This window comes from Acomys russatus, chromosome 22, assembly GCF_903995435.1.
Source record: "Acomys russatus chromosome 22, mAcoRus1.1, whole genome shotgun sequence".
Taxonomy (NCBI): Eukaryota; Metazoa; Chordata; class Mammalia; order Rodentia; family Muridae; genus Acomys; species Acomys russatus.
This window is the reverse complement of record NC_067158.1, coordinates 53136675-53164323: the sequence shown is the minus strand read 5'-3', so window position 1 is coordinate 53164323 and position 27649 is coordinate 53136675. Positions and strand designations below refer to the sequence as shown.

General features: G+C 49.6%; 1 protein-coding gene across 2 annotated transcripts; it reads right to left on the bottom strand.

The window, feature by feature from the left end:
- Nucleotides 1–1213: 1213 nt before the first annotated feature.
- Nucleotides 1214–26710, bottom strand: Klf3 (KLF transcription factor 3). 2 transcript variants are annotated; one of them, XM_051164735.1, is made up of 6 exons: nucleotides 26562–26710; nucleotides 12791–12887; nucleotides 8249–8732; nucleotides 7559–7709; nucleotides 2777–2937; nucleotides 1214–1441 (listed from the first exon to the last, which is right to left on the bottom strand). In XM_051164735.1, the coding sequence occupies exons 2-6, from the start codon at nucleotides 12845–12847 to the stop codon at nucleotides 1260–1262; spliced, it is 1035 nt and encodes a 344-aa protein (XP_051020692.1). In that variant the 5' UTR covers nucleotides 12848–12887; nucleotides 26562–26710; the 3' UTR covers nucleotides 1214–1259. The 2 variants fall into 2 exon arrangements, with proteins under 2 accessions (XP_051020692.1, XP_051020693.1); XM_051164736.1 differs by lacking the exon at nucleotides 26562–26710 and adding an exon at nucleotides 17671–18600.
- Between the last annotated feature and the right edge of the window lie 939 nt (nucleotides 26711–27649).

Genomic DNA, 27649 nt, shown 5'->3' with positions numbered 1-27649 from the left:
GTTGAATGACTTCCCTCAAGCTTAGTGGCTGTTCTCTTATGCTCTGTGTCAAGGGCACGATGACAGCGTTTGGCACCATACAGCTCACACAGGAAAGCTCCATATGAAAGCTATGTGACAAATTGGATACGGGGATTATAAGTACCACTCAGTGTTTTCCTGTTTGCACAAACACTCTTAGCAGACTAGGGCAGGCGGGGGAAAGAGAGCGTTTTATACTCTGTCTCCAAAGTTTTTGTTTGTTTTTAACGTAACTGGGCAAATATTTCTGTAGATCCCTTACTTCATGATCACAAATGAAAGATCCTGCAGGGATGGCTGGCGGTACCCACGACCCTCTCGGGACCCAGCGCAGCAGCAAGGGTGTGCTCAGCTGAGTTATGCTGGGGATGGACACTTAGCAACACTTAGCAACTGCGCTGCACAGCTAATGTCAACGGCCCGCGCGGTCCTAGCCAGGAATCGCTGACTTCCTCCTCCATTTTCAGTATCTTCTGCTTCTTCCCCACACCAAGGGGGCACATGGCCCACCAGGTTCTTCTCCCAGGGGTCTCACCGTCCTCCACAAGAGCTCCAGGCGCTAAGGAGGACAAAGGACTTGATTTAGCCGCGCTGGTAATCCAGGCCAACACGCAAGCGATGGGAGGGGCGCTGGCGGCAGGGAGGAGACCAGCTTGACATCTCGCGGGATCTTGCTAACTGGTGAAAGGGACCACATTCTTCCTGTTGTCAGACACGAAACGCGGCAGAGGTACGAAGGTCTCTGGCAAGGACTAGCAGGCTGGATACTGTATTTCTAATACATTTACTTTGACATTCTCTGAGGAATACATGGAGAAACCGACAAATCGGCCGTTCGTTTACACGTTCCCTTGTTCTCGTTACATGTAGGAGGGTTTGCTTAGCATCCCCGGAGGAGAAAAAAGTGTTCACATTCTTTAGGTCTGACCCGTGGTAAGGGGAGGGAGGGTTAGAGTATCAACTACTGACCATGTGGAAGTCTTGAATGATATAAATTCAGAGATTCAGACCAGCTGAACCGAAATTAAAATGTACATATAAAAATGAGTTAGGTAATGGGCAGGAGGAGAAGAGAGAGAGTGAGAGAGAGAGAGAGAGAGAGAGAGAGAGAGAGAGAGAGAGAGAGAGAGAGAGAGAGAGAGAAAGAGGAGAGGAGAGGACAGGAAAGCAGAGGAGAGTAGAGAGAAGAGTGAGAGCGCGGGCAAGTGGGGAGTCACACTGAAGTGGAGGCAAGGCTTTCAGACCAGCATGTGGCGTTTCCTGTGTAGGGCAAGATGGTCGGAGCGAGAGAAGCTTCGGTCACAGTCTGGGCACTGGAAAGGTTTGATCCCAGTGTGCTTCCGGAAATGTCTTGTTAGTTCATCTGACCGAGCAAACTTCCATGTACAGCCTTCCCAGGTGCATTTGTAGGGCTTTTCTCCTGGGGGGAGAAAAAAAAGTGAAAAGGAGCTCAAATTTTTTTGTTGTTGGAAAATACAACTTTTGAGATAATGCCATACTCGTTTATGTATAAACCACTACAGCAAAAGCACAGAATGGACATATTACCCACGGAAACCCAAAGAAAAGGAGTCAGGAGTGGGTTTTTTAAAGACCTCTTAGGGCAGGAAGGCCGTTATGAGGGGCCAGCATGGGGCATCCGGGTTCTGTAAGCACAGATGTGCAGGCCCTAAGCCTTCCTGTACGGTTCGTCCCATGCACTTCATCGGCCCACTGGAAGTGTGTGGGTTTTTCTCACGCTTTCCCACAGTTCGCTAAAACTATAGAGTCCCTATCAACCAAAAATACCTGTTAAAGAATCCAGTACCCCACTTTCTCATTTAGCCTCTGACAGGAGAATGCCAAACACAGTGCTTCAAGCCCCTATGTTCCCTCCGCCTCTCAGAAACCAGGCTTCCACAGCCCTTCCTGTAGGCCAACCCCTCACTCCCCTATGAGGAACAGACAGCCCTTGTGAGGAAGTCCCGTGAGAGCAAGCATGAATTCCCTCAGAGATGAACAGTGCTTAGTGGTGATCTTACTGTAGTTAAGTCGGTAAACAAGTTGGCCACCCCCAACACAAACTTCAGACTACTCTAAAACAATGGTTCTCAGCCTGTGGGTGGCGACCCCGGGAGAACCCGCGCGCGTGCGCTCTCTCTCACATGCATGAGCCGTTCATAACAGCAGATGGTCCCCTTGGCATCATGTCAACGCTCAGAGTTAGAAAAATGTCCTCTAACTAAAGTTACCTTCAGGCCGGGTGTAGAAAGCACACACAAACACCGACTCGCCTTATCCTCAAGATACCTCCTTATGTTTATGCAAAACATATGCTAATCGCCTAGAGTATTGCAGTCAGGGACACCTGGCCTATAGCAGGTCACAAATTAGTTCCTGCTTAGAGTGCCTTGTTCCTAGAATCCTTGGCATAAGAATTGGGATTTCTGTGCTGTATCTTCAGCCCACATACACCTGAATCCAAATACTCAATTCTGTTTTAATTTTAGGCTGGACAACACAAGGCGAGGCTCCACCCCGTTGGGCCCATCCACGCCCAGCAGATGATTTATGGGGTGACCTGCCACTGTTTTTTGGGAGCCCCTCGCCTGCAGGTTCCTCTGCAGCGCCTCTTCCTCCTCAGAGTGCTTGCAACACCAGATCAGAGTGGGGCACTCAAGCTGCACCCCGCTCTGAAGGCCAGATCGGCCGACTTCAACCATGTACACTGCTCCTCCCCAACGGTGCCAGTGGGGCGCACTGACGCCTCTCTTACCGGTGTGAGTTCTTCTGTGTGCTTTCAAGTGTGAGCTCTTCGTGTAGACTTTGTTGCATCCGTCGTAGTCACATCTGTGTATCCTCCGCTTCCTTTGGGTGTCCGGGGATTCCACAGGGAGGGGTCTCTTCCCTGGCTGCACTATGACCGAAGGGTGGTTCCTATCAAAGCCAAGGTTAAATGCAAAACATTGAGTGAATGAAGGCACTTCCTTTCCTTCAGTCTACTGAAAATAAAAAGCATTTATGACACCGGGCAAAAACAAACAAGAACCCCCCAACAAAATTAAAAAAATAAGAGTAATAATAATAATATAGTAATAATAATAATAAAGAATGAACTGTTCAACCCACGAAGCACTGCTAATATTCATTCAACAAACATGTAGCGAGCACCTACCATGAGCCAGGCACTGTGCTTGGCACCGGGACACAAAGATGAATAAAAACAGGGTTCCTGCCCTCGAGGAGCTCACACTCTAGGGGGAGACAGACATGGAGATAAGTAATGACAGCAAGAAGGTTAGGCGCGACGCGAGGCGCTCGAGGGAGTGCCGCGTGCTAGGAGAGGCTCTCTGCTGGCGTTCGAGACTGTTCCTTCTTAGCACCTCTTAGCACAGCACCGGGTTTCCCACAGGCTGTCTGAGTCTCATTTTTCTCGAAGGGAAAAATGTATAAAACAGTCAAATCCCTACTTCTCAGGCAAACACGCTGCTCGACAGAGCTAAATTCTGTCCTTTCTCTGAACGTCTTTTTTTAATGATCGAGGGTTCACTCGTGATTCTCGGAAGCCGACTCTATGAAAGGGAGAGTGTCGTTGCTGTCTCACGCACCATCTTTCAGTGCCACCGTGGCTCTGACAGGGGGAGGGCTCATTGGTGAGGTAGGGGTGGGGGGTAGGGGCACCTGACGCCCTCCCTGCCTCAACCTCTCTCACATCTGCCCCGGTTCCTAAGCCACATCCGCTCACCATTACTGTGAACTGTTTCCATCCCGGAAAAAGAAGCTGACGGAAGGGCAGATGGGAAAAGCTGTGGTGGTCTCACTACCCTTTCCTGTCGACTGCCAAGTCACTCGAAAGAGTTCTAGTGTGCCCATTCCCCTTTCATGGGCATATGCAGCTGGCCTCTGACTATGAGGAATTCAGTGTCAATCTCTGGGCTCTAAACTATTATAAATGATGCAGGAATGTTTCCTGTGTGGGAGCAGATTAAAAAACAACAAAACAAAACAAAACCAAAACCAAAACAAAGGGAGATAGCAAAAGGGTAATAAAAAGAACTTGGTTAAGGAACCACTTCAAGTTTCTGAGATTAACATAAATGAAGTTTTGGTCATTGAGGTGAGCCTGCAATACAATTTTGGAAGCTCAAAAAAAAAAAAAAAACAAAAAACAAAAAAACTGAACACACACACACACAATTTGGGGGGGGGTGACAAGTGTGTTAAGAGGTGGCCAGTGAAATAATAAAAGGTGGGCTCATTTTATGTGGCCGTTTTCTATCTTCCACCTGGGAGTGGAATATAGACAGATAAACGAAGTCAGACTCAAACGCACAGAAAAACCGAACACCAAGCAGCAAGGGCAGGGCCAGGAGACTCGAATTTCCATCTTACATGAGTTTTTTTAATTGAGAAAAGACAATGGAGAATAAGGTTTACTTGGGGTTTTCTTGTTAAGGTAAGTTCTCTCTTTTTTCCCTCTTTACTTTGGGGAAGGTTCTGGGCTTATGTGTCTGCAACACAAGCAGAGTCCATGCCAAATGGCTTCGGAAATTTCATCCAACAACTGGGTTCTGTGGTGTGGGCTGAGAATCATCTCAGCATGGTAATTACGACTGCTTTTCCCAGTGTCAGCTGTCACCGACCATCTCTGCCTCGGTTTACTCTGTGAAGTGAGGGTGTTAATGCTCCCAGCTGAAAAGGCTGCTATGGATGAGGACAGTGTGAGATGGTGTCTGTCACTGAGACCCAGAGAGCCACAGGACAGCGTCTGTGCCAGAGGCCAAGGGACTAACGGAAAACCACTAGTACCCTGAGTTCAGAAGTCCCCTTCCTGCTGCACTCTAGAGTTGTCTAATTTCATGTGAGGTTTTCTGGATGTTCCAAAGCCACTCTGGTGTCTATTGGAAAAGGAATAGTGAGAGGCTGGAGAGATGGCTCAGTGGTTAAGGGCACTGTCTGCTCTTCTAGAGGTCCTGAGCTCAATTCCAGGCAACCACATGGTGGCTCACAACCATCTATACCCTCTAATGCCCTCTTCTGGCGTGCAGGTGAACACTTATAAACATAAAAATAAATAAATAAATAAATAAATAAAAAAGAAAAGGAATGGTGTGATGGTACTGGCTAAAGCCAGAGGGAGATGAAGGGTCATGGTTGGAAATCAGTCTTCCGCCTTTCCAGTCTTTGTTTTTAAAGACATCCTATGGGATTGCGCCACCACAGACTAGCCACTGTGTATCAGATGCCCCCTTTGAGTTAAATTAGGCCTTCCCACGTTGTGTTCTCGTGACCCCCTCCTGGTTCCTGCTCCGAGTGCAGCCTCACGGGGGTAAACACACGTGGAACGGCATTTCGTTGCTATGCTTTTGAAGGCATCTAAAAGTGACCCTAGGCTGTAACTCTGGATCAAGCACATAGCTCTCCAAGTAGGAAGCCCGCGCCTGGGCAGCAGGCGTTCGATGGCTGGTGCTGCTGGGGGCCAGTCTCGAGGCAGTGTGCTAGGCACTTGGCGTCGAGTGAGTCTTTCCTGGCTAATGTGTCCTATGTGGGCTGCTGCTGGGCCCACTCCAAGACATTACTTAATCCCATCTGCAAAAGAATTACCGAGCGTGCTTGTTCCACTGTGCCTAATCTACAGTTTGGGTTTTGGCTTTTTTTTTTTTTTTGGAGAAAAATGCATCTTAGGTCAGCATTAAAAAAACACATTACTCACAAAGCATTTAAAGCCTCTAGTAGTGAGAGCACTAAAGGAATATTACTTTCAACAGGGAAGGAAAAAACATTTTTTTTTTTTGAGGCAATGTCTCATGTAGCCCAGGCTGGCCTAAATTCCTGACCCTCCTTCCTCTACCTCCCAAATGCTGGAGTCACAGGCACAGGCTACCACAACTGGCTGGAAACAGCATTTTCTTTTAAGCAGTATTTAAAGAATGAGAGACTCACATGTTAAATTTGTAATTTAAGACTTAAGCCATTGCTCAGCTAACACAGGGAGAACACCTGAACAGACTCAGGAGCTCAAAGCAGGTCCCCCCGTGCAGCCAGGAGTGGGACTGAGGTGTGTTAGGGTGCTCATCAGTTCTCTATTTGCTCTGAATAAAAGAGCTGATATGAAACACTTGGGGATGGTGTGGGGGCTGGAGAGATGGCTCAGTGGTTAAGAGCGCTGTCTGCTCTTCCAGAGGTCCTGAGTTCAGTTCCCAGCAACCACAGGGCGGCTCACAGCACGATGGTTTGCGCTTGCAACCCAGGTCCTCAGGAGGCCAAGCAGGTGGGTCACGAGTACGAGGTCAGCCTGGGCTACCCGTCAAGACTCTGTCTTTAAAACACACACACACACACATACACACTCCACAACTGAACTTGTACTATGCAACTGTGAAAACTGAACACACAGGCCTTCAAGACACTTCCCTCGCCTGATGTTGCACTTGGGCAGAAGAGCCCCCCTGCTGACCGGTTAGGGACTATATACGATGACACATATCTGCCATCATCCCTAGACTAAAAGGAGCTCAGAGTTGCGGTAAGGTCACACACGAACCATTATAAAAGCCAGAGGCGGGCATGACTGCAGACACAGCTTCTGGGAAGCCAGAGAACTTGTACTCTACTGTTGAGTTGAGTGACGAGAGGGGAGAAGGTGAGGCAGGAGAGGTGGGCAACACATTTACTGAAGCCAGAGAGAAGGTGGCGTGGGAGGACGCTGGGAGGGGCCCTGAAAAGGCCATGGCTGTGGCCACTGAGGCTGTCCACCGGAACCAGGGCAGAAGCATCATAGCAGAGATGATACGAGAGTAATTACAATCAAAAAACAAAAGCAGAAGATGTAGGCGGTGAGAGAGGCCACGGTCCCGAGCGTGCTGGAGCATAGCGCCCAGGGCCAAGCCATCGTCTCAGAGACTGCCCACCCCAGTGGTCAACCTATGAATGCTGGGACTTAACCATCCTGTCCGAGCACATGCTCAGATGCTGGCCAAGGCAAGGCAAGGCAAGGCAAGGCTCTGCAAGTGACAAGAGGCTCCCTGGGCAGCTGTGATTAAACTCAACATAAAGATTTCTTCCCGCAGCACTGAGATTCTCCGAGCTGCACGGTGAACCTTCTGAGGCCAGCACTGTGGCTGGTCAGAAGATTTTAATAAAAGACATTTTCAGTAATTAGACCACACTATATATACTGCATTAGAAGTGACAACTGTGAGGAGGGGCTGGATTCTGTTTGACACATGAAGACTTTTTGGTATTCGAGCTGATGTGAACATTAAATCCAATCTTCATGAAAATACTATATACGCATATCCCAGATGAAATGGAAAAGGGAAAAAAAAGATTCCCGTGGTCACCCTGGGGGACCCGCTCACTGAAGTTGACCCAACTGCTGTAGGTGTGACTCATGCAGTTCTTCGAGATTGTCTTGACCACTGTTACTGAGGCACCACCCAGTGGCGCCACACAATACAGGATGTCCCCAGTCACCCACAGCGCATCACGTTTGCTTTATTCCAAGTCCCCAGGTGCACGCCACTACTAAAACGCCAGGTACCCTAGGTATACTTACTCTTGCAACAGTGCTTGCGGGGGGGACACTGAGTTCATTAAAGGGGGTGACATTTCTTCAGGGTAATAGTCTGTCCTCTGTGGTTCAATTCCAGGCTCCGTTTTAATTTTTTTCTGTAACATGGGCTTCTCATATGATTCAATTACAGGTACTAAAAAACAAAAATAGAAAAATCGTTCTACATGCAATGTACCAACTTCAGCTTGTAAAAGCTCACTCGCTGCATGGCTTCTAGCTACTCCAGTTTTGTACGTGTATTTCTTTCTTTTCTTTCTTCTCTGGCAAGGGTTATTTCTGAGTGACCCTCACTTCTTTTGAAGCAGACAGAAAGAAGGCCCTGCACTTCAAGATGATTCTTCATTACAAAATCTGGCTATCCCCATAGTCCCCTGCCTATGGTTGGTGGCTTTTAAGAGCCATTAATTAGCACCATGATCAGAAAGTACTTAAGTCCCTTTTGTGCCCAGGACCACGTTAGTACTTGGAAAATCAAAGTATAAAATACACTGTGAAAGTAACTAATTATTGGATGCTCTCCCAATACCAGCACTTCAAAACAAAAACAGAAAGAACTGGCCAGGCCAGGCCAGACCATCCTCTTGAGGGTACAACAGCTCTAAGCCTAGTGTCCTCACCAGAGTCCCGATGGGAAAAGCAGGTACCGGGCGTAGGCAACACAGCAGGATTTACCTTGCATGCTACTGTTTGAATTGTCCATCTCTTCCGACAAGGAGACCATGAGTGGCTGCTGGAGGTGGCTGGTGTACATAAAAGGGACGGGCTGCACAACAACAGGCTGGATGACAGGGAGGATGCCCGGGCTGCGGATTCCGTGTCTGGACAGTGCAGCCGCCATCACCGGCGGCATGGACAGTGGTACCCCGAAGGGCTGCACGCCGGGAGAAGGGGGTGAGTACTTCTTAATGGGTGGGCTGGAGGACGGCATGCTCAGCCCAGGCGATGCTCTCCGGTGAGACGGAAATTTCAGGGAGGAAGGGGAGCTGCCGGCGGAGGGTGGGGAGCCCCGCTTGTTCACAGTGAGGTCCACTGGCTCCATCTGTATCCCGTGAGTAAGGCCTTCTGGGGCCTGGAAGAACTTGTCAGTTAACGGCGTGGAATAAATGACCCCATACTTGCTGGGCTTCATGGATTCTATGTAAGTCGACGGGTAGGACTATCAGAAATAAGAGAAAAAGGAAAAGTGTGAAAAAACAAAACAAAACCCAAAACAGTATACTTTACATCTAGAGATACATGATCCCACAAAAGGTATAGCAAAGATGGTTTAGCAAATGCTAGAAATTAAGGTTACTGGGCGTACTCGCTCGGGGATGGGGAGAACCTTGTCACGTTGGTACTGAGTAGCCCTCTTCCGGAAGGCTGAGGTGAAAACACAAGACAACCTACGTAATCATCACAACCTAATTCAGGACACACCGGCTTGCCCTGAGTCCCTCCCAACCATTTATGCAGGAGATGGACACTGCGGGCTGCGAGACTCCGAACATGGCTCCTCTACGATCACGGTGCACGCAAGGTTGGCCAGGCACACTGTTGGGAATTCAGGTTTTGAGCGACTAGGTGAGCAGCAGGCTAAGGTGGCAAACACCGCCACCTTTCTAGCCATGCCCTAAAGGACAGAGATAAAGAGCAAAAGCTCAGCTGAAGGATGCAAAGACCACCACCACCAACTGCAGAACTACGCAAAGGAATAAAGCCGGGAAGTACAAGACTCAAGGCTCTGGCGTCGGATTTCGGCTAGGGGTGGAGGGTTGAAAAACGACAATCTCTGTGCTCTCCTCCCTCTTCTCTGAACTTGTAGCAATCCTCCTGCCTCCACCTCCCAAGCGTTGGTCTGTGTCAGCAATAAGCAGCCCTGTCTTTCTTTAGAACTGGCCACAACCACCCAAGTAATAACAACACAAGGCAAGAGGTCCAATTTATATAGCAACACAAGCATTAAGCATATTTAAAATTAATTAAAATAGGCATTATTAAAAGAAGAACAAGGCTCACTTAAAAAAAATCAGACATTACGCACAAAGAGGATTGCCAGGGAGAATTTTCACATGTTTTAATTCTCTGAAGGACATAGTTCTGGTGGAGGCAGGACTTCGTGAAACGGACAGCGACGTGTTTCTTCACTGTAAAGCTGCGCCTACCTTATTTTCAGCCCTCTTCTTCTGAGACCTCCCACTGACCTAGATTTTAAGGCCCACAGTCACTGGCAGCTGAGCAGGGAGCGGAGTGAGGACATACTTTCACTGCTGCCACTGGCATGGATTTAAGACAAGTGGGAATTCAGGCAGAACCTGGGGGAATCTGCAAATGTAATAATATCTTCAGGGTCCTCCAAGCCATCAAAGGGGGGGGGGGGGAAGCCACGCATCAAGTGGAGTTTAATACACACTGCATTTTTATATACCCTTAGTGTAAATGAAGGTCCCTGTTCGCTAGACCGCTTGCCCGTCTACTTCAAAGTCCCAGGCTGAGTGCAGGGACAGACACTTAACCCCAAGTACGTAAGTCCCTATTTCCAGCTCAACTGCCTCACAAAAGGGCAAAGAAACGTGGTCCTTCCAACCGGCTCACTGGCAAGTCTTCTCTAAGCCATGTTTACTTTCAGCATTTGGGCGGAGCACACAGCCCACTGCAGGGGCTGGCACCCACCTGGCACCCACAGTGTCAAAAGTGATGCACACTAGGTGTGACTAAGTTACTTCCGCTCTAGTCTAGACCACTCCTAGCTTCCAAGACAGGAGCGCACAGGTGCGGCTCAGCAGGTCCTGAATACACACTAGAGCCAAGTGTTGGAACAGAAAATTCTCTGGCCATTGGCAGGCACGGAGAAGACCCCCAATGTCCCCCCACCCCATCTCCAGCAACATAGCTGTCCAAAGACGAGGACACAGACCCTTGCCTATCAGCTCCACCGCCAGCCCTGAGTTCTTTTCCTCTGTTGAAATGTGCACACCGGGATGTCCACACCTTTGGTGTGTGTATGCATTCACGGACTGCTGTTCTCCATGGATGTCTGGGGTGAATTAACCCGCTTTCTGCAGGTCTTCGATCCTGGGAAGGCTAGGGTAAGGACAATACATCTAAGTCTTGCGGATGGGGTAAGAGGGTTGGGGAAGAGGAGGGGTGGCAGGGGCTTGGACACTCTCCTGGAGGTCTCACTATTATTTTCTGCAGCGAGAGAGTTTTGTATTTTATTAGAGACAGCTTTGGAGAGTTCTCCTGACAAGACAGTAAGTGGGTGGGACAACTGACAGGAACAGGAAGTCTCTACTGCTGGTGAACATGAAAACAAGGGGCATCTGTGACTGGCTAAGCAGGAGTCCTCAGCCCGCAGGTGGGGCTCCAGGCACAGGAAGGCAGAAGGCGTGGCTCGTTCATAAACACTTGCTCTGGGCTCAGCAAATGCTGAGGCGAACAGAAGGCTTTCTGTCCACCTGGCCCGGGCAAACCACCAAGGGTTCTGTTGGGACAGAGCTCAGGAAGTGACTGGTTTAAGAACTTCTCCAAGTACAAGGGGTCTGCTGGGTGACAAAGATTCACCAGAAAAGAAAAAGAAAAATGGACTTCAAAGGGAGTTTCGAGAAAGATTAAAAGGATTTTGTTTGTTGGTTGGTTTTTGTTTTTGAGATAGGGTATCTCTGTGTAGCCTTACAGAAAACTCCCAGACTTGCCAGTGAGCCAATTGGAAGGATGACATTTTTATTGCCCCCTCCCTACAGTTAGCCACGTTCTTCTTGCACTTAGCAATCTGGTAATGTGGGTCTCATGTTAGCTGCAGTTGGGTTCGTGAGCTGTATTTTCATGCTTGACTAAGAACACTGGATGGGTATCAGTCAAATGTGTCACTGATGGCCATGCACCATTTATAATTATATTCTCCAGTTACAAACTGGACATACAAACGTGACTATCTTTTAGCTTTCATTTTCCTAGAAGGTGGCCATGCAGCAGGGGGCCGACGCAGGACGGTAGAGTAGAGAGAGCCTTGGCACTGTGGTTCTTAACCTTCCTAACGCTGGCACCCTTTAATACAGTTCCTCGAGTGTGGTGACCCCCCAACCACAAAACGATCTCATTGCTACTTCAGAACTGTACGTTTGCTGTCATGAATCTTAATGTTAATATATGACATGCAGCATATGTCTGGAACATGACCCTCCGAGGGGTCCAGACCCACAGCCTGAGAACCACTGCCTTGGAGGAAAAGTCCATTTCGTGACGAATATAACTTTAATGGCTCAGTTATTACATCCAGGCTTGTGACAGCTGCATTATCCGGCGATTGAGCAGCATTGTTCTTCCCTTGAAGATGCTCTCACTTAGCTTTTCCTCACAGACGATAATAAATACTTCACTGGCTTAGTAATTAATATCTATAATAACTGGGTTCCAAGCACCTTGGAGCGACCCTGTCTCTTGTGTAAGTATTTCTGGCAGGAGCTTCCGCAGCCAGTGCAGAAGGATGATCTAATTTTGCAAGCGCCGTTCCCAACCTTCGGATACACATCCAGGCCAAGATTACTTTCCCCCCCCCCTCCTTGTGAATATTTTCCAATCCCATGGAAGAAAAGAGCAAGCCGGCCCGGGAGCGCTGCCTTGTTAGTCAGTACCCCCACTAAACGCATCCTCTCGCGGTCAAACTGCTCCTGCTTTGAAAACTCCTCGGGCACCTCTTTGTCACCCACGTCTTGTCTCCTCAGCACTAGCGCTGGACCTACACAAACACCTGGACTCACTAGTTCCCTGGTGGCCTAGCACACGACGGCCTGGCTCACAAGAGGGGACAATGTTGCACCGAGGCTTAGAAAAAGACCACGGATGTAACTCCCACCCAGCCACGCACGCTTCCAAGAGAAATATGACTCTGGTCTCACTGCCAAGTCCCTTCTGCGGCTGGCTTTCCTTGGTCATCCCGCATAGAGCCACAGCCCCATATGGCTTCCGTCAATGTTTTTTAATTACTTCATTCTCAATGTATTTTACACATACATTTGTGAACTTATTTTCATTGTGAACAGATCGGCCCGTGGTTGACCGTACCTAGGGGGTGTGGGGAATACAGGCTAAGGACGGGATAGTGGCACCTTGTTTATTACGGGGCGGGGGGAGGGCTTTGAGAAATGCCACCTGTCAAATAAGAAGCACTTTAGGAAACAACACAACGCACGATGTTATCAGTTACAAAGAGTTGTTCACTTTGGGGAAACTTACCACCGAGACAGGGTCCATGGCCTCTTGCTTGACAGGGACTGGGTCAAACATGAGCATTCTTTTACTTAAGCCTTTCTAAGGTGTTCTGGTGTTTGGCCTAGAAAAACAAAACAACATACCAAAGTCTTAGTACCGAGGTCACATAAACTGAAGCAGCCCTTTTCCGTCTTTGCTCCACTGTTCTTTCCCCTTATCTCCAGAGTGGCCAGAACAGCTTCCCTCATCTACTTCGAAAGACACCCTTTCATGTAATTCAAACCAGGCCTCGCAGGCAGGACTAAATGAAAGTGGCCTAACTCAACTACACACACCCTGACATCTCTGGAACAGTATGTGCAGCCTCTTCTGGCAGGAAACCCAGCGTGGCATTGCCGGGCAGCTCAGCAGACGCTCCCCCTCAGGCTCACCACAGAAGAAAGCAGAGGCAATCATCACAGATGCGGGTTCTAACCCTTGTAAGCGGGAATGCCACGCATGCACTGCTCCTTGCCTATATGGTCACTTAATTCTTTACTGAAAATGCTTTCTTTTTGTAATGAGTATGGACTTAAACCACCAAGCCACGCTGCTCTGTGAGATGGTCAGCTTAAATTGTCACTTTTCTCCGAGCACTCCTTTAATCCCGACATTCCCAGAAGGCAGAGGCAGGGGGATCTCTGTTGAGTTCGAGGTCAGCCTGGTCTACAAAGTAAGTCCAGGACAGCCAGGGCTACACAGAGAAACCCTGTCTCAAAGCCCCTACCCCAACCCCAAAATTATTACCTTTCATTAGAAACAAGGGCCAGTGAGACAGCTCAGTGGGCAAACTGCTAAGCCTGACCCCCCCACACACAGTTAAACCTCCCAGAACCCATGTGGAAGCAAGTTGCCCGATGTTCTCCATGTGTGCTTGTACACACACACACACACACACACACACACACTCTCTCTCTCTCTCTCTCTCTCTCTCAAATGAAACAATGAAAACACTGTTGGACTCTTATGTTTCCAAGATGCTCACCACTAGAAATATCACAGACACATCCCCCCCCCCCCCATCCACAGGGTCTCTCTGAGTAGCCTTGGCTGTCCTGGAGTAGCTTTGTAGACCAGGCTGGCCTCGAACTCACAGCGATCTGCCTGTCTCTGCCTTCCAAGTGCTGGAATTAAAGGTGTGCGCCACCACACCCAGCCACTTTTTGTACTTGTATCGTACACACAGCTTAGTTTGTATGACAAATGCTCTAAAGGAGAACTCTTTACTTCCATTTTGATGTTTCCTAAATGATACATTGTTTCTCTTTGAGTTAACCATTGCTGAACATGAACCCTTTTCATCGTTAATTGTCATTTATATTTCTTTCTTTGAGAAAAGTCCACTTTGATCTTGAGACGTGCCCTACACACACACACACACACACACACACACACACACACACAGAGTTTTCTAGACATGGTTTCTATATTAGCTTGCTGTCACGCTAACATAAAGGCAAGGCCTACCTTGAGCCTGTCTTGCTTCTGAAATCACAATCTGCTGCACAGAAGAACCCCTGGCCAGCTGCTACACAGACTTCACACAACTGCACTAAATCCTTACTGTCCCAACTTGGTTTACACGCTTAGCGATTTGACTTAAGGCAAGGTCACCCTGGCTCAGGAGGCAAAGTGAGCAAGTTTGTCCCGAGGAAGCAGCATGCCTGTGATTTCAAGCACTAGGGAGACAGGGGGAGGAGGACTCCCCACAAGCTTGAGGCCGGCCCAGGGTATACAGCAAGATCCTGTCTCAAAAAAATTAAAATCCCTGTGGAGGCTGCAGAGATGGCTCAGTGGTTAAGAACACACACGTCTCTTGCATCAGCCTGAGTTTCGTTCCTAGCACCCATGTTGGGTGGCCCACAAGCACCCATAACTTCAGGCCTAGGGGACCCAATGCCCTCTCCTGGCCTCCATGGGTACCTGCACATAGCCACAGAGATACATAATTTCAATTAAAGTAAAACCTGTAAAAGAAGTCCCAGGTTCTAGAGTCTTTGCATCTTCTACCTCAGTATGGAGACTGTCCCACCCGGACAGCCCCATAACTGCACTTCGGAGTCTACTGCGCATGTGCTCTAGCTGTGACACCAAGACAGCATCACATACACACACGGACAGGTGGCTCTTGTCCTGCAGCACCTCAGCGGAACCTCCTTTGATCTTCCCGGCAACATGTAAATTCCACCACCAACACAAGGCCCTGACAACTGTCCTATACCCCTAGGGTGTGTAATAATCCAAAAACACAACTCAACACCAGGCTGCCCAAGGCCACGGTGTCATGACCCTCAACAGGTACCCAAGCAAAAACAAATCGACATCAGAAAAATCAGTGATCTCATTAGGAAGAAAACCATTTGTGTCTTGGCATCTAATAACCGGTCCTAATAAAGCAGCTACATACACAGGTGGGGCTAAGACCGGTCCATGCCCCCAAACCTGCATCTCCTGGCATTGTTAGGGACCATAATGCTGGCTGACACCTTCTACTTCCCTTGATAAGGCCAGACAGTTTAGCACCTTCCCACCAACTCCTCCGCTTTTTAAATGGAATTCCGGACTCTATCCCACAAGATGGTTATCTTGGCTCTCACATTGCCAGGTGTGGAAGGCAAGAGACCTGACTTAGAGAGCTCAGACTGCAGCCTAGCCCAGCCCCCAGGCAGCACTTCTCAGGAGCAGGAGGGTGCAGCCCACAGCACTTTCTCAAGTTTCAGGAACCTTTTCCCTCTAAAGTACTGTTTCAACGGATACACACACAGCCTTTTGGATGTGGTACATACTACAAACAGACACACAGCCAGAGAGACAGACAGACAGACAGACAGACAGACAGACACACACACACACACACACACCCCTAGATTCATTTCAAACCCTGGAGCAATACATAAAGTGAGATGAACACCCAGAACTTTCTACTGATAACAAGAGCTTCTAGGGGAAACTCTCTGTAGTGGTACGCGCCTATATTTCAGGCCTCAGGATGAAGTTAAGGCAGGAGGACGCCACAAGTTCAAGGCCAGTCTGCACTCACAACAGAGTTGGGAGCAGGGACTGGCTTCATAAACGGTGTGATGTTTACGCTCGTTAAGCCTACAGTTAAAAGGTTAAAGATAACAACAGGGAGAGACCCTGGAAAGGACAGGAAGAAAAACAGAGCACAACAGGGATGCCTGCTCAAGACAACAGCAGCAACTCCGTGGTACCAACCGCTTAGGCCTCTGCTTTAGGCTTATGGGTTCAGGTGAAGAGCCAGGGAAGGGGGTGGGGTGCCAAACTCTCTTGGCAGAATGCTTGCCTGGCACTGCAAGGCCCGGCATGCAATTGTTCATACTTGAACTAAAGTTAATATTTAAATCAGGAAAGAATGACTACAGCACTACCAAAGTGCCTCCATATTAACTAAAAAGTAAGCTAAGATCTGTAAGAGTCAGGGCCTTTAAACTTGGTGGCAGGCATTACCCAGGGACTGTGTGGTGCTCTACAGCTGTTGTTAGTTCTTTTTTAAAAGCTCGATTACCTTCTTTGCAGACAGGCCCTCACTATATAGCCTCGGCTGACCTAGAGCTCCACCCAACGACAAACGCATACTACCACACACATTCACTTTTAAAAGAGGATTCTGAAACCAATGCTTGTACAAGTCTTTTCCCCCCACACTGGCAGCAATCATAAAGAGAACCAGTAGGTGGCGCACTAAAACTGGCATTGAAGCCTTAAGACGCTGGCAGCAGATAGGAGTGTGCCAGCCTCAGGGTCTTTAAAACCTTGTGGGTTTTAACCAAGCTGAAGAATCCTATTAACTACTTTATGTGGGCATCGCAGAGATGAGAAAGCCTCAAATGTGGTTGTTTCTCTTCTGTTTTCCAATCAAACATGCATTTACATCAGTTCTGTTTAGTTTAACACTCTCAATCTGAATTAAGCAATGGCAGGAAAAAACAAAACAAAACGGTACGCCATGGGGGCAAAACAGGTTTTTGTTTTTAAAATTAAGCTGTCGAGGTGTTTAAAAACTAACAATATAGGAAAATTACCTTTATCCAAACAATTTTCCATACTTGTAACAATTTGCTCATTTTATGGGGAAGGGCCTATGATAAACCAAAATTTCACATAAAAGTGATGTTTTAAATAAAAAAAATCCCCGCTCCCTTTCTACATGCAAAACTACAGAATACACTGGAAGTCTGGCGAGTCATAGGTGACTTCTAGAAACGATGCAGCCCATGCACTGTGAGGCTCACTGTTTCCTAAGAGGTGGTGTGTGTGCACGTGCGTGTACATGTGTGTGTGCATATGTTTGTGTGTGTGTACAAGTGTGTGCGCGCGCGCGCGCGTGTAGACTCGAGCCTTCTCGGTTTGTAGAGGACAAAGCAAGACTTGCCCGACAGTCTCCTTGCCCAGCCTGACCCTAAGGCTTGCCCCAATTACCTGCTTCCCTCAAAGGCCTGGGTCAGGTGTGTAGAGAACACAGCCAAGCAGAGAGCAATCAGCAAGTGCCCTTTTCCACTCTCCCAAGTGTCTGAATGTTCAAAAGAGGAAGTAAGTGTGCTACTGGTCCCCACCCCCTCTCTCCAAAGGAACTTAGGGGGTAAAAATCTGCACCCGCTGTGTATCTTGGCCAGGAGGGCTAGCACCGTCTCTGGAGCTGAACTTCCGTTCTCAGAGAAACCTTTCTTCACATTTCTGTAGCAAACTCTCTGAGCGCTCCCAGCGGGGAGTGCTATATCGTGGCTTGGCCAGACCCACAGACGGGCAGGCACTCCGAGCCCGAGGCTTGCTTCCTGAGAGCCAGGCGCCGGTACCCACCTGGAAGGGTGGCTAGTTTTCACACCACTCAAGGATTTTTCACCCACCTCACTCTTCCACTGCTGATCTGAAAAGAACTCCGCGGGATACCTCCAAGTCTTTGCCTCTCATAAATTATTTTTGCATTCATGTGTTTTGTAAACGGGAGAGAGGTTAATTATTTCGATTCAGATGGGATGTAATGATCCAGTGAGCCAACAGTCCGCCCTCTCCTCTCTGTGAACAAGCCACCCAATTTTACTTTTCTGCCTCCACCCATCGACTCCACCCCATGGAGAGCTGCCAGGGCGAGTCCAACTTGTCCAAACAGGACATGGCTTCAGATAAGATTCCGCCCACACCCTGTACTTCGGAAAGACCGAGTGAAGCAATTGATTTTACATGTAAATAAGGACAGGTGGAAAGGTAACGACCCAGGAGAATCCCTCCCCCGTCCCACACCAGCCCCACAGCTCGGCTAGGGCTGTGGTAAGCGTACCCAGACCCATACTGCTGCCCTTCGGGCCAACCCTCGCATTCAAGGGCACCTGGTTAGTACTTGGGTTACATATTTGTTTTCCTCCTTTATGCCCGCTTGACAATTCCGTGTTTTAGTTTTAAGGGCAGGCAACCCAAGATAAATTGAAAGCTACCCACAATGTCTTAATCCTGGTGTGTACACACACAGCTCCTGAGGCCTCGCCTAAGCCCTCACCGGCCTAGTCTCCTCTGTGAGGCGTTATATAATCAAATCCAGAAGGGCTGCGTGAGACCACATGGCCTCTCATCTGCCTGGCTCACTAGGTGCCCTCCCTATCACTGGCGACCCACCTCACTCCACCCTGCTGGGCCTCCACCCATGTGGCCCCACCCTGCAGGGAGTGGGAAGGCTGGGAGGGACCTGACTGGCTCCAAGCTGCAGCCAGTTCCTGGAAATTCCACCCTGAACAAGGATGGCTGGAGCCTTAAAAATAACCAGAAAGGACTGTCAGGGTGGAGCAGCGCCCGGTGTGTGGGGTCTCACAGAAGTTCACCTCAGGGCTGCATCTTCCACACAAAACTGTGCTGGGCAAACTGCCCTCCGCTTGGAGAGTAAACACAAACCCGAAAGCATTTGCAACCACTACTGGGCAACAAGGCTCTAGCCCAAGCCGCCCCCTCCCCCTCCCTTCTCTCAGTCCCTGCTCTAAGAGGTGGCCCCTCCCTCCCGTCTGCCTTATTTTCTGCTCTGTCACCATGGAAACCTAAGGTCATCTGTGAAGTCGGCCCCACCCCTTCTCTCTCCATTTCCACCACTACTCCAGGGGGGCCCGGTCCTTAGGTCTCGCTCTGGAGTCCCCGACCCAGTAATACAGCCCAGCCCCCTTGCTACCAGTCCCAACCTCATCTGATCCCTCCTCCAGGGGAGCCTGGGGCTTCCAGGGTGGGGTCATGCTGCCTTGTAGTCCGCTTCCAGAACCAGCCCTGGCTCTCCAAGTGGCCCTGCCTGCCTCCCCCTGCCCAAGCCCAAGCTTTTGTTCATTTTTGGCCCTGAAGCTGGGCAACAGGGTGGAATGCCCCCTCCCCTTCCGGCTTATCTAAATCCTCTCGGCTCAAGGCCCTCCGCACCCCATGTGGCCAGCTGACCGCTCCCTGCTGCACCCAGGTTGGCCTACTCTTACCTAGACAAGCTGGAAGGTGTATCCTCTTTCTTCCCCTGCCAAAGGGGTCCAGGCAGGTGCCCCCCCCCCCACCTTAGGAGGCTCTCACTCCCAAAGAATGAAAACAAAGAAGTTTCTATGCTAGGCCCAAGGAGCTAACAAGCAACCCCTCCCCCCAATAATAATAATTAATTACAAGTGACCAAGCCTTGAGTAGGTCTTCTGCAGTCATCTCCTCCTGAGCACACTTGAAATGTTCCTGAACAGGTTCCAAGGGCGAGGGAGGGCCCAGCCCTACAGGAAATTAGCGATCAAAACTTCCTTTAAAAAGCTCCTGGCCCTAACCTTAGCCTTGCCTATCCAGTCTCCCGAGTTCTTCCCATATCATCTTCAATTATCTTTTCTTTTTTTTTTTTTTAAATCCACCCATGGAGGTCTTTTAAATAAGCCTCATTGCAACTGCTCTGGAAATATAAAATAGAGCAGTAAGAGAGAATAGGACTAGAAGAGGCAGCGTAGGTGATGAGCTTGGTTTAGGGCAGCTGTTTAGCTTTGTTTCTAATGATACTTCTGCCTGGTGTAGTGCTGTGCTGCTCACAGGGGGGAACAGACAGAAGGGCTACAAATTTGACACCAGCCTGGGCTACACCGAGAGACCCTGTCTCAAAAACACCAGAGAAGATAGTCTTGCTGACCAAAGAAAACAAAGGCTATGGGATGCATCTGTCCTGCTGGTCACTGCCACCTTCATGACGAATGTCCTGTTCTTTACTCATCTGTGTCATCTCACGCCTTGAGTGGGAACTGCCTTGTCATTTCACAAATGAAAATACTTAAAAGGCGAGGCTTAAAGACCTGCCAAGTTCACATAGGCGGGAGTGCCAGGACTCGAACTCAGGTTCACTGGCTTCAAGGCTGGCAACTTGGCACAGCACGCAACTGCCCCAACAGACAGAGGACTGCACTCTTAAGAGTGGGACAGTGACTTCTGTGAAGAGACTGGTCCTCGGGGAAAGTGGAACCCTGTGACAATGTCACATTAGCCAGCAGGAATGATTTTAAACCCTTCCAACTGGTGCTGGCTGCCTGCCCCCCCCCCCCTTCTTTGCAAGCACAAGATAAAACAGACATGTTTTCTCAAGGCCCCGAACTAGGTGTTATTCTTGCTAGCCAACACACCTGTAACTGGTCCATAAAACTGCTGAGAAAAACTGGCAGCTTTACCCAAGTAAATACGGATATCCTCACGGCCACTCTTTACAAAGGTGGAGGGGTCAAGTCTTCGTCCCCATTTTAGAAATGAGGAAATAGAGGAAGAAGTGAAGTGACTCTGCCACACTTGTGGGAGCTGCAGCCAAGACCCTCTCCCCTCCCTAAAAACATGCATTTGCAGACCAGAGCGTTTCTGTTCTGCAGAGCCTGGGTGGAGCGAGCCACTTTTGGGTGAAATCACCTCAGCCTGGGGTCACTCCCCAACAGAGGGTGTGGTGTGCACATTGGTCCATGGTAAGCAGTGCCGTGGGGAGGATCCAACAGCAATTAAGATTTCAAAATGCCCTTTCAGGTTAGCTCACTCACTGCAGCGCCACTCCATCCTGTGGCCTAACTCCCGAATAATGATTGCATATAGCATGAGATTACCACTAGTGACTACATGCTCAATAAATACCTGGCAGATGAACAAGCCAATGGATGTCAAACCACACTTCTCATATTAGGACAAACACGAAGGGCAAGAACCCAGGAGAAGCACTGGGTGGAGGCCAGTGAGGCCAGCGCGTCTAAAATGCAAGACATGAACCCTTTAAAAGGGGTTAGTTAGGGGGAGACAAACCACGTTTGGAGAAGTGGAACAGGAAACTGATCTCGCTAAACAAAGTATTTGGGAGTGCAAAGATTTGAAGGTGCCAGGGTATAAAGTACAGGCAGAGATAAAAGGAGTGCGTGGCAGTGATTAGACAGTAGGCAGTTCTTGGAAAGAATGGGGGGGGGGGGAAGCCCACAGGAGAGGAACCCAGGCTGCTCTCCAGGGTGGCAGGCTCCTTTCTCTCTTTCCTGCCTGGATTGGGCCGAGCTCCGTGGATGGGGGTTGACTGCCAGCTTGGAGCCATTTACTTGTGTGATCCCTAAACCTTCAAAGACTGGCAACTGGGGAGTCTCAGACTAGGCTGGACCTGAGATGGTTCTCCTGGGAGGGTACCCACTTTCTGGATATTGGGGAAAGCGGGACCAGGGGTTCAGAGTGTGTGGATGGCCAGAAAATTGCTGCTCGGTCAGCTTTTTTTCCATCTTCACACACACACCTCCCCTTAATATTTAGCTGGGGAGAAATGATAATGTTTTCAGCCTGCCAACACCAACGGCAACAAAACCTCCAGGGACCAGTTTTGCCAAAGAACTTTACTAGGAACACGCAGAACAAGGCACAGAGGACAGCTTCTTTAATGATGCACTGGAGAGGTCACAGTCCACAGTTGGTGTGGTGTGGACAGTGGAGTTACATATATATCTTTCTCTTTTGCTTTGGAAGAAAACACCTCTAGTCCTGAGTCACAAAGTATCTTCGGCACAGTGTTTCTTCTCCTACTAACTTTCAAGGAAGGAGTGTTTGGGGTGGGGTGGGAGAGCACGGCTGCCTCCTTAGACAACCCTCTCCTTTATCAGGACAGACTCTGTCTGGTTTCCTGTCTCTTGAGCTCTGGCATGACTGCCTAAGATGAGAAGCGAGGTCTGGACAGTCCGAGAACAGTCCAGACCATCTCGCTCCACTCCCAGAGGCCCCTCTGAGAAAAATGTCACTTAGCAAACCAGGTGGTAGCCCGGCTATAAGACTCCAGGGATTTCTTTCCTCATAAGAGCGAGGACCAAGGATAACCAGACACCTCAGAAGGAAGCCCAATGCCCTGTCATGAATGTAATTCCTACCATTTAAAGAACAATGTTGCTTCCATCTCTTTTTAAAAATGCAAATGGAGGTCAAGCCAGGAAGAAAACACTGAGGAGGAAGGACACCATTTTATAGTAAAAAGTGAGGATTTGGAAAGAGAAAAGGCGAGAACCTGGAGAGGATGAAGTTTAAGGAGGCGCGATGAGCTATATGGTAAAGAGATGAAACTATTGTTCCCATGTCTCATAATTATAGCTGGCACCAAGCACTACATCTGCCCTAACAATTCCACACAGCCTTTAGAAGCTTGCAGCACTTCTGGTAGAGAAGACTAGACCCTAATCGATCCTATGAGAGCCACCTCCCTGTCCCCACCCAAGCAGAAAGAATGACATGGAGAAAGCCTCATCCAGAGTGTCTACCCAATCTAGTTGGGCTATTACCAACTTTGGAACTACATTAAATTAAAAACAAAACAAAACAAAAATAAAAGCCCCACCTATTTCAATTTGAATGACTTATGAACTTCGGCTTAAAGGATCTCTTGTTCTACAAGTCAGCAAATATATCAAGTTGCTTTGTTCCAAGCGAGGAAGGAAGAAAATAAGAAACTAAACCAAACCACTCCTGGGAATCTCTAGGACGCCCATGATTCTTCAAGAACATATCAGTAGCCAACTGCTTGGCTTTAGTAACTTTCATAAATGAGGCAGATGGAATATTTGTTTCACTTGGTATCATTTTATAGATTCCCTTTGTAACTACAGCAGGATGGGGTAGTTACACTGGCAGCTCGCGCCTGATTTTTACTTGACCATCTCTTGGCTGTACAGGCATGACTACATCATTCCTTTAGGTTTGAAAGAAAATCCCCAAGTAGTTTGAAAAAGACACATAAAAGTCCCCACCCCAACCCTTTCTTTTAAAAGTTTCTCAAGAGCAGAGAGAGAGAGAGAACTTAGAGCAGTAGATAACCCATTTACCCAGGGGGATGAAGCCACAAGTGAAAGGCTGCAAAACTGATATCATGAGGAATAGAAAGCATCCCTCTGTATTCAAAACAGAAGATCACCATTTTCCAAACTATCCTTAAAGAAAACCAATCAGTCCTTAGCTCTCCTTTTCCTTAAGATTTTTATTCTTAAAATGGGCTAGAAACCAACTCTAGGATATAGTAAAGTCTTTATCCTTAAAAATGTTATTCTTGTGGTTTAATCTTCATCCCTAAAAGAAATGACTCTGGGACTTTTTTTTCCTGGGTACGTGTCATGCTTTGCTTGAATAATTTTTCTAGAGATTTCTCCTTCAAAACAAGCAAGACTTTCCAACTCTGCCCAGGTGACCAAGACTAAATTCTCCATCCCCTTGGGCCTACCGTGGGCAGCCCGAGTAAAAACGAACTAGGGTGGGCCACAGCTTTTGCATAATGCTGAATCTTTAACTCAGGTGTTAATCCTGATCTAAATTTGACAGCTTCGGGGCAATGTGCCTATCTCAAAACAATGGCTCTACCCATCTTCGCAGGGAAACTGCTCAAACAGCTTCCTTTAGATTTGTCAAGATGCCCATCAAACTCTCAACAGTAGGACCATATTCTAACAGTAGGACATGTTTTAAAAGGTTAAAAAAAAAAAGTATTGATTTTCCCCAATAAACAGTGGAGCAAAGGGCGTGTGTAAAAAGGTTAACTGCCTTCTCATTATGACATAACATAGGCATCTTAAGCAATCACAGTGCAGAGACATGATAACTCCCTGGGTGGGGATACGGAGTTTAGGGGCAGGGACCGTGGCCTGGTTTAGGCTACTGATCGACCAGAAAACAGCCTGAAACAGGAAAGAGCACACATATGCCACTTGGAATGTATGACGCAAACCCCAGCCTTGAAACAAAGAACAGGAAACAGCCCGGCCGGCAGTGCTGGAGAGAGAGCACAGAGAAACATTTAGTCGGCCCTCCCTGACCCTATATTCATGAGCAGCTGGAGTTTTTAAAGACAGCAACAAGAGGGGGGTGGAGGTGTTTGTTCTACGGGTGTGAATAATGACACCAGCTTTATACAAGGGACCTGCCCTATTTACAAATAGGAGCTGCCACACACAGTAAACATCCCAAGTGACTTTATCATCTTCAAGCTGCAGAGACCATCCAAATCTCCTTCCTCCTGACTCCTTTTGTCCCTTTCAGTCAGGTCCCATGGTCTAGTTGCCTCCAACTCTAACCAAATTTCTACCTTGGGATAATGATTTGAGCCAGCCACCATGCATGCTGGGGGAAACAGAGAGAAAGCACTGTTGTAAGAATCCAGGTTACAACTGCGTTAGCCCACAGTTCAAGCTTCCTTTAGTCACAGCTAAATTCGAAGACAGACATTGGTTTAGGCACTTGAAAATCTCACTCTTTTTCAAAGGTAGTGAAAGACACTGCTAGCCACTCACTGGTCCTCCATCTTTTTTGGGAATATGATCTTTACTCAGTTCCTTTACTCCAAAAACTGATATGCAATCCATAAGCTGCAGCACCAACTTTTAACCAGATAGTCTACCAGTGACTATTTTCCCCTTAAGGTATTCTTAAGGGCAGAATGGTCCACTTGAAGTCTGATGCACAGTATTTGTCCGTATACTTTGTTAGCCAAGATGGTTTAACTCAACTCAGGTTTCCATTATCAGATTTAAAGATTGGTATGTAGACAAAACTACACGTTGAAAAGGGAAAAAAAAAAAAAAAAGCTGGGGGGGGGGGGGGGAAGGGGCAAGGCATCTCTGTACCCATAGCAACAAGATTGGATTTTAATATAGAAACTTTGCAGCAAAGAGACAATAGCTTTCTCCACAGCAGCTATGTAGTTTCCTATCCCACAAGGGTTTGTGACCCCAGTTAACTACTTTTCTTTGTTATTCTCACAGCTCTATTCTTACACTTGTACTCTCCTTCATGCCTGGCAAACGGTCTCTCCAGTGCACCTTCACAGTGATGGTCTACAGCAACCGCCACTGATGAGAAAGCGGCTCTTCTCTAGGGAATTTAAATTAACCAAACATCATCTTCTTTCAGGATTCTTTCTGTTCACAGACTAAGGTCTGGACGAACGTTTAAGCCAAGTGAATAATTCAGAAGGCTCTTTCTTCAAAAACACCGATAACTTGCAAAATTGTGAAGATGTTTATATGTCACAGAGATCCTCCCTCCCGCCCCCAGACGACTTCCCTGAAGTGAGGGCAAGTTGTCATGCAAGAGTAATCACTTATAAAAATTGCTCCTCAAATTTATGCATAAGATACTCATAACAACTGGCCTATGCTCACCCAATTTCGTTTAGGAACAGGATATCAAATCTAAATGACTTCAGAACACCAATACATACTTTCCCACACACACCAGATTCTATTATAGACAGTTGGAGAAAAAAAAAAAAAAAAAAAAAAAAAAGAAAAAGAAAGAAAGAAAGAAACCCAAACTCTTAGAATAAAATCTCAATGACTCCATGTAAAGCGTTTATTTTGAAGTAATACAAGGTGAACAATTTCCAGTGTCCATTTAACCTGAATTATTCAGCCATTTATATTCAACTAGTACTATTGTATCCTGCAGTAAAATTTACAGAAGTGTTTCTGTTATCTACCAAAGGCACGGAGATGACAATTTCAACTCTTATCTGCCACCTCCAAGCTAGTCGCTCTGAAATGTTAGCTAGGTAGGTCCCAAGGGTCCTTGTCCACACCACAGTCCCGTGGCCCCTACGCGGCTCTGGTTCCTAACACCGAAGGCGCTCTCCACAGCTAGCCACGCTGCAATCCTTTGCTTCAGGCACTGCGGCAGGTTCTCTCCAAGTCCCCAAAGGCAGGCTTTCCAAACCTCCGTGGTCCCCCCCAAACCCCCCCCCCCGCGCAGCCTTCCCCCTACAGCCAAATGACCCAGCAGTTAGCGCGCTCCGGGTACCGAAAAGGGGATGCTGCTTCCGTCCCAAAGGCTCCAAGTTTCTCGCCAGGGGTGAAGGAGGCTAGGCTCCAAGTTTGCTGGGGAGGGAGGCAGCTGGGGGCGCGGGCGGGGGGCGGGAGCCCCGAGTCGGGGCGGGAGGGGGAGGAGCAGGAGCGCGGTCTCGCCGCTACCTGGCTCCCTCCAACGCGGCCGCACGCGGGGTGCGCAGGGGGTTCCAAAGGGAACCGAGCGCGGGAGGCCGGGGACCACACAGGTGAGCCCCGCCCGAGCGCGGGCTCCCGCTCCACCCGGTCCCCCTATGCCACGATCCCGACCGCCATCCCCTCCCCCTCCCCCCGGCTCCGAAGCACTTTCCCAAGCCCGCGGGCGCCCTCACTGCACCCCGAACTCGTTCTCCGCGTCCTGCTTTCTCCAAGAAGGGGGGAAAAAAGCAAGCAGATGCGGCGCAAAGCGGGGCGCAGGACGGCAAGGTGAGGGCGCGGGGACTTACTCTGCCAAGAGCGGTGCCGAGCGCAGCGGCCGGGAAACCCAGGCCGCGTTCCCTGGCGCCCCGAGCCCCGCGGGCGGGCAGGTCAAACGCTCCCGGCCGGACGGTGTCGGAGACAGGGACCGCGACCGCACGGGCGCGCGGGTGGGGTCGGCTCGGCAGGCGCTCGCACTGCGCTCGGGCCGCGGCTCCGCGCGGCTCGGCTCCCGGCTCCCCTCTGGCTCCTTGGCACCAACTCTGGGCAGTCACATGACGCCGGCGCCGCTCGCTCTGCGAGCCTCCCCGGGGCTGGCGGGGTAAGTAGAGGCTGAGAGCTGGGGTGGGAGGGTCAGGGAGGGGCAGCGGGAGCCGCCGCAGCCGCCCGGGCTGGGAGGGGTCCCCACCCACTTGGGTGGAGGCAGCCGCCGGAGGGGTCGGCGAGTCACTGGCAAACACGCACCCCGCCCTGCCCTTCCCCGCCCCCGCCTCCCGCGCCGCCCCCGCCCGCGCCCCGCCCAGTCACCCGGGGCCGGCCTGACAGACACTCATTATTCCCCGGAGCCGGGCGCCGCCCCGCCGGCTCGACCTGTCCCGCGAGGCGCGGCGCGGCCTCGGGGCTGGGCGTGAGCAGCCCCCGCCCGGATCTCCACCCTAGGCCTCCACCCGACCTAGCGCTCCGCCCCGCGCCCTGCGCCCGCGGCCCCGCCCTAGCCTTCCAGGCCGCCCTCGCTGCTGCCAGAGCCCTTGGTGGAGGTGGGGCGGGGGGGGGGGGGGGGGGACAGAAAGGAGGTGCTGGCTGCTCGGGGCGTCACTCAGCTCTGGGCTCGTAGCGCCGCTTCCAAAACACATTGTCCGGGTTCGCGGACAAGGGGAGGAGGGGGAGCGGGGCCGTCCATCACTGGCTCCTGCAGGAAGGGCGGCCCCTCCCGGGCGGAGTGGTGTCGCGGGTGCAGCGGCCGAGGACGCGCGTCCCGGCGCCGGGAAGCGCGGTGGCTCCGGGCGCGATTGCTGCCCAGTGCACAGGGTCGCGCTGCTGACTGCTGCGCGTTGGCGCTCAGTATTCCGGGACTCCCGGGTTGCCTTTGTCGTTTCACCCACCCTGCAGGGGCGGC

Coding starts and splice junctions, on each gene's coding strand:
- Klf3 (XM_051164735.1), bottom strand. CDS start 12,847: ATGCTCATGTTTGACCCAGTCCCTGTCAAGCAAGAGGCCATGGACCCT. Junction 8,733..12,790: donor CCATGGACCCTGTCTCGGTG/GTAAGTTTCCCC, acceptor TATTTCTGATAG/TCCTACCCGTCGACTTACAT. Junction 7,710..8,248: donor TTCAAACAGTAGCATGCAAG/GTAAATCCTGCT, acceptor TTTGTTTTTTAG/TACCTGTAATTGAATCATAT.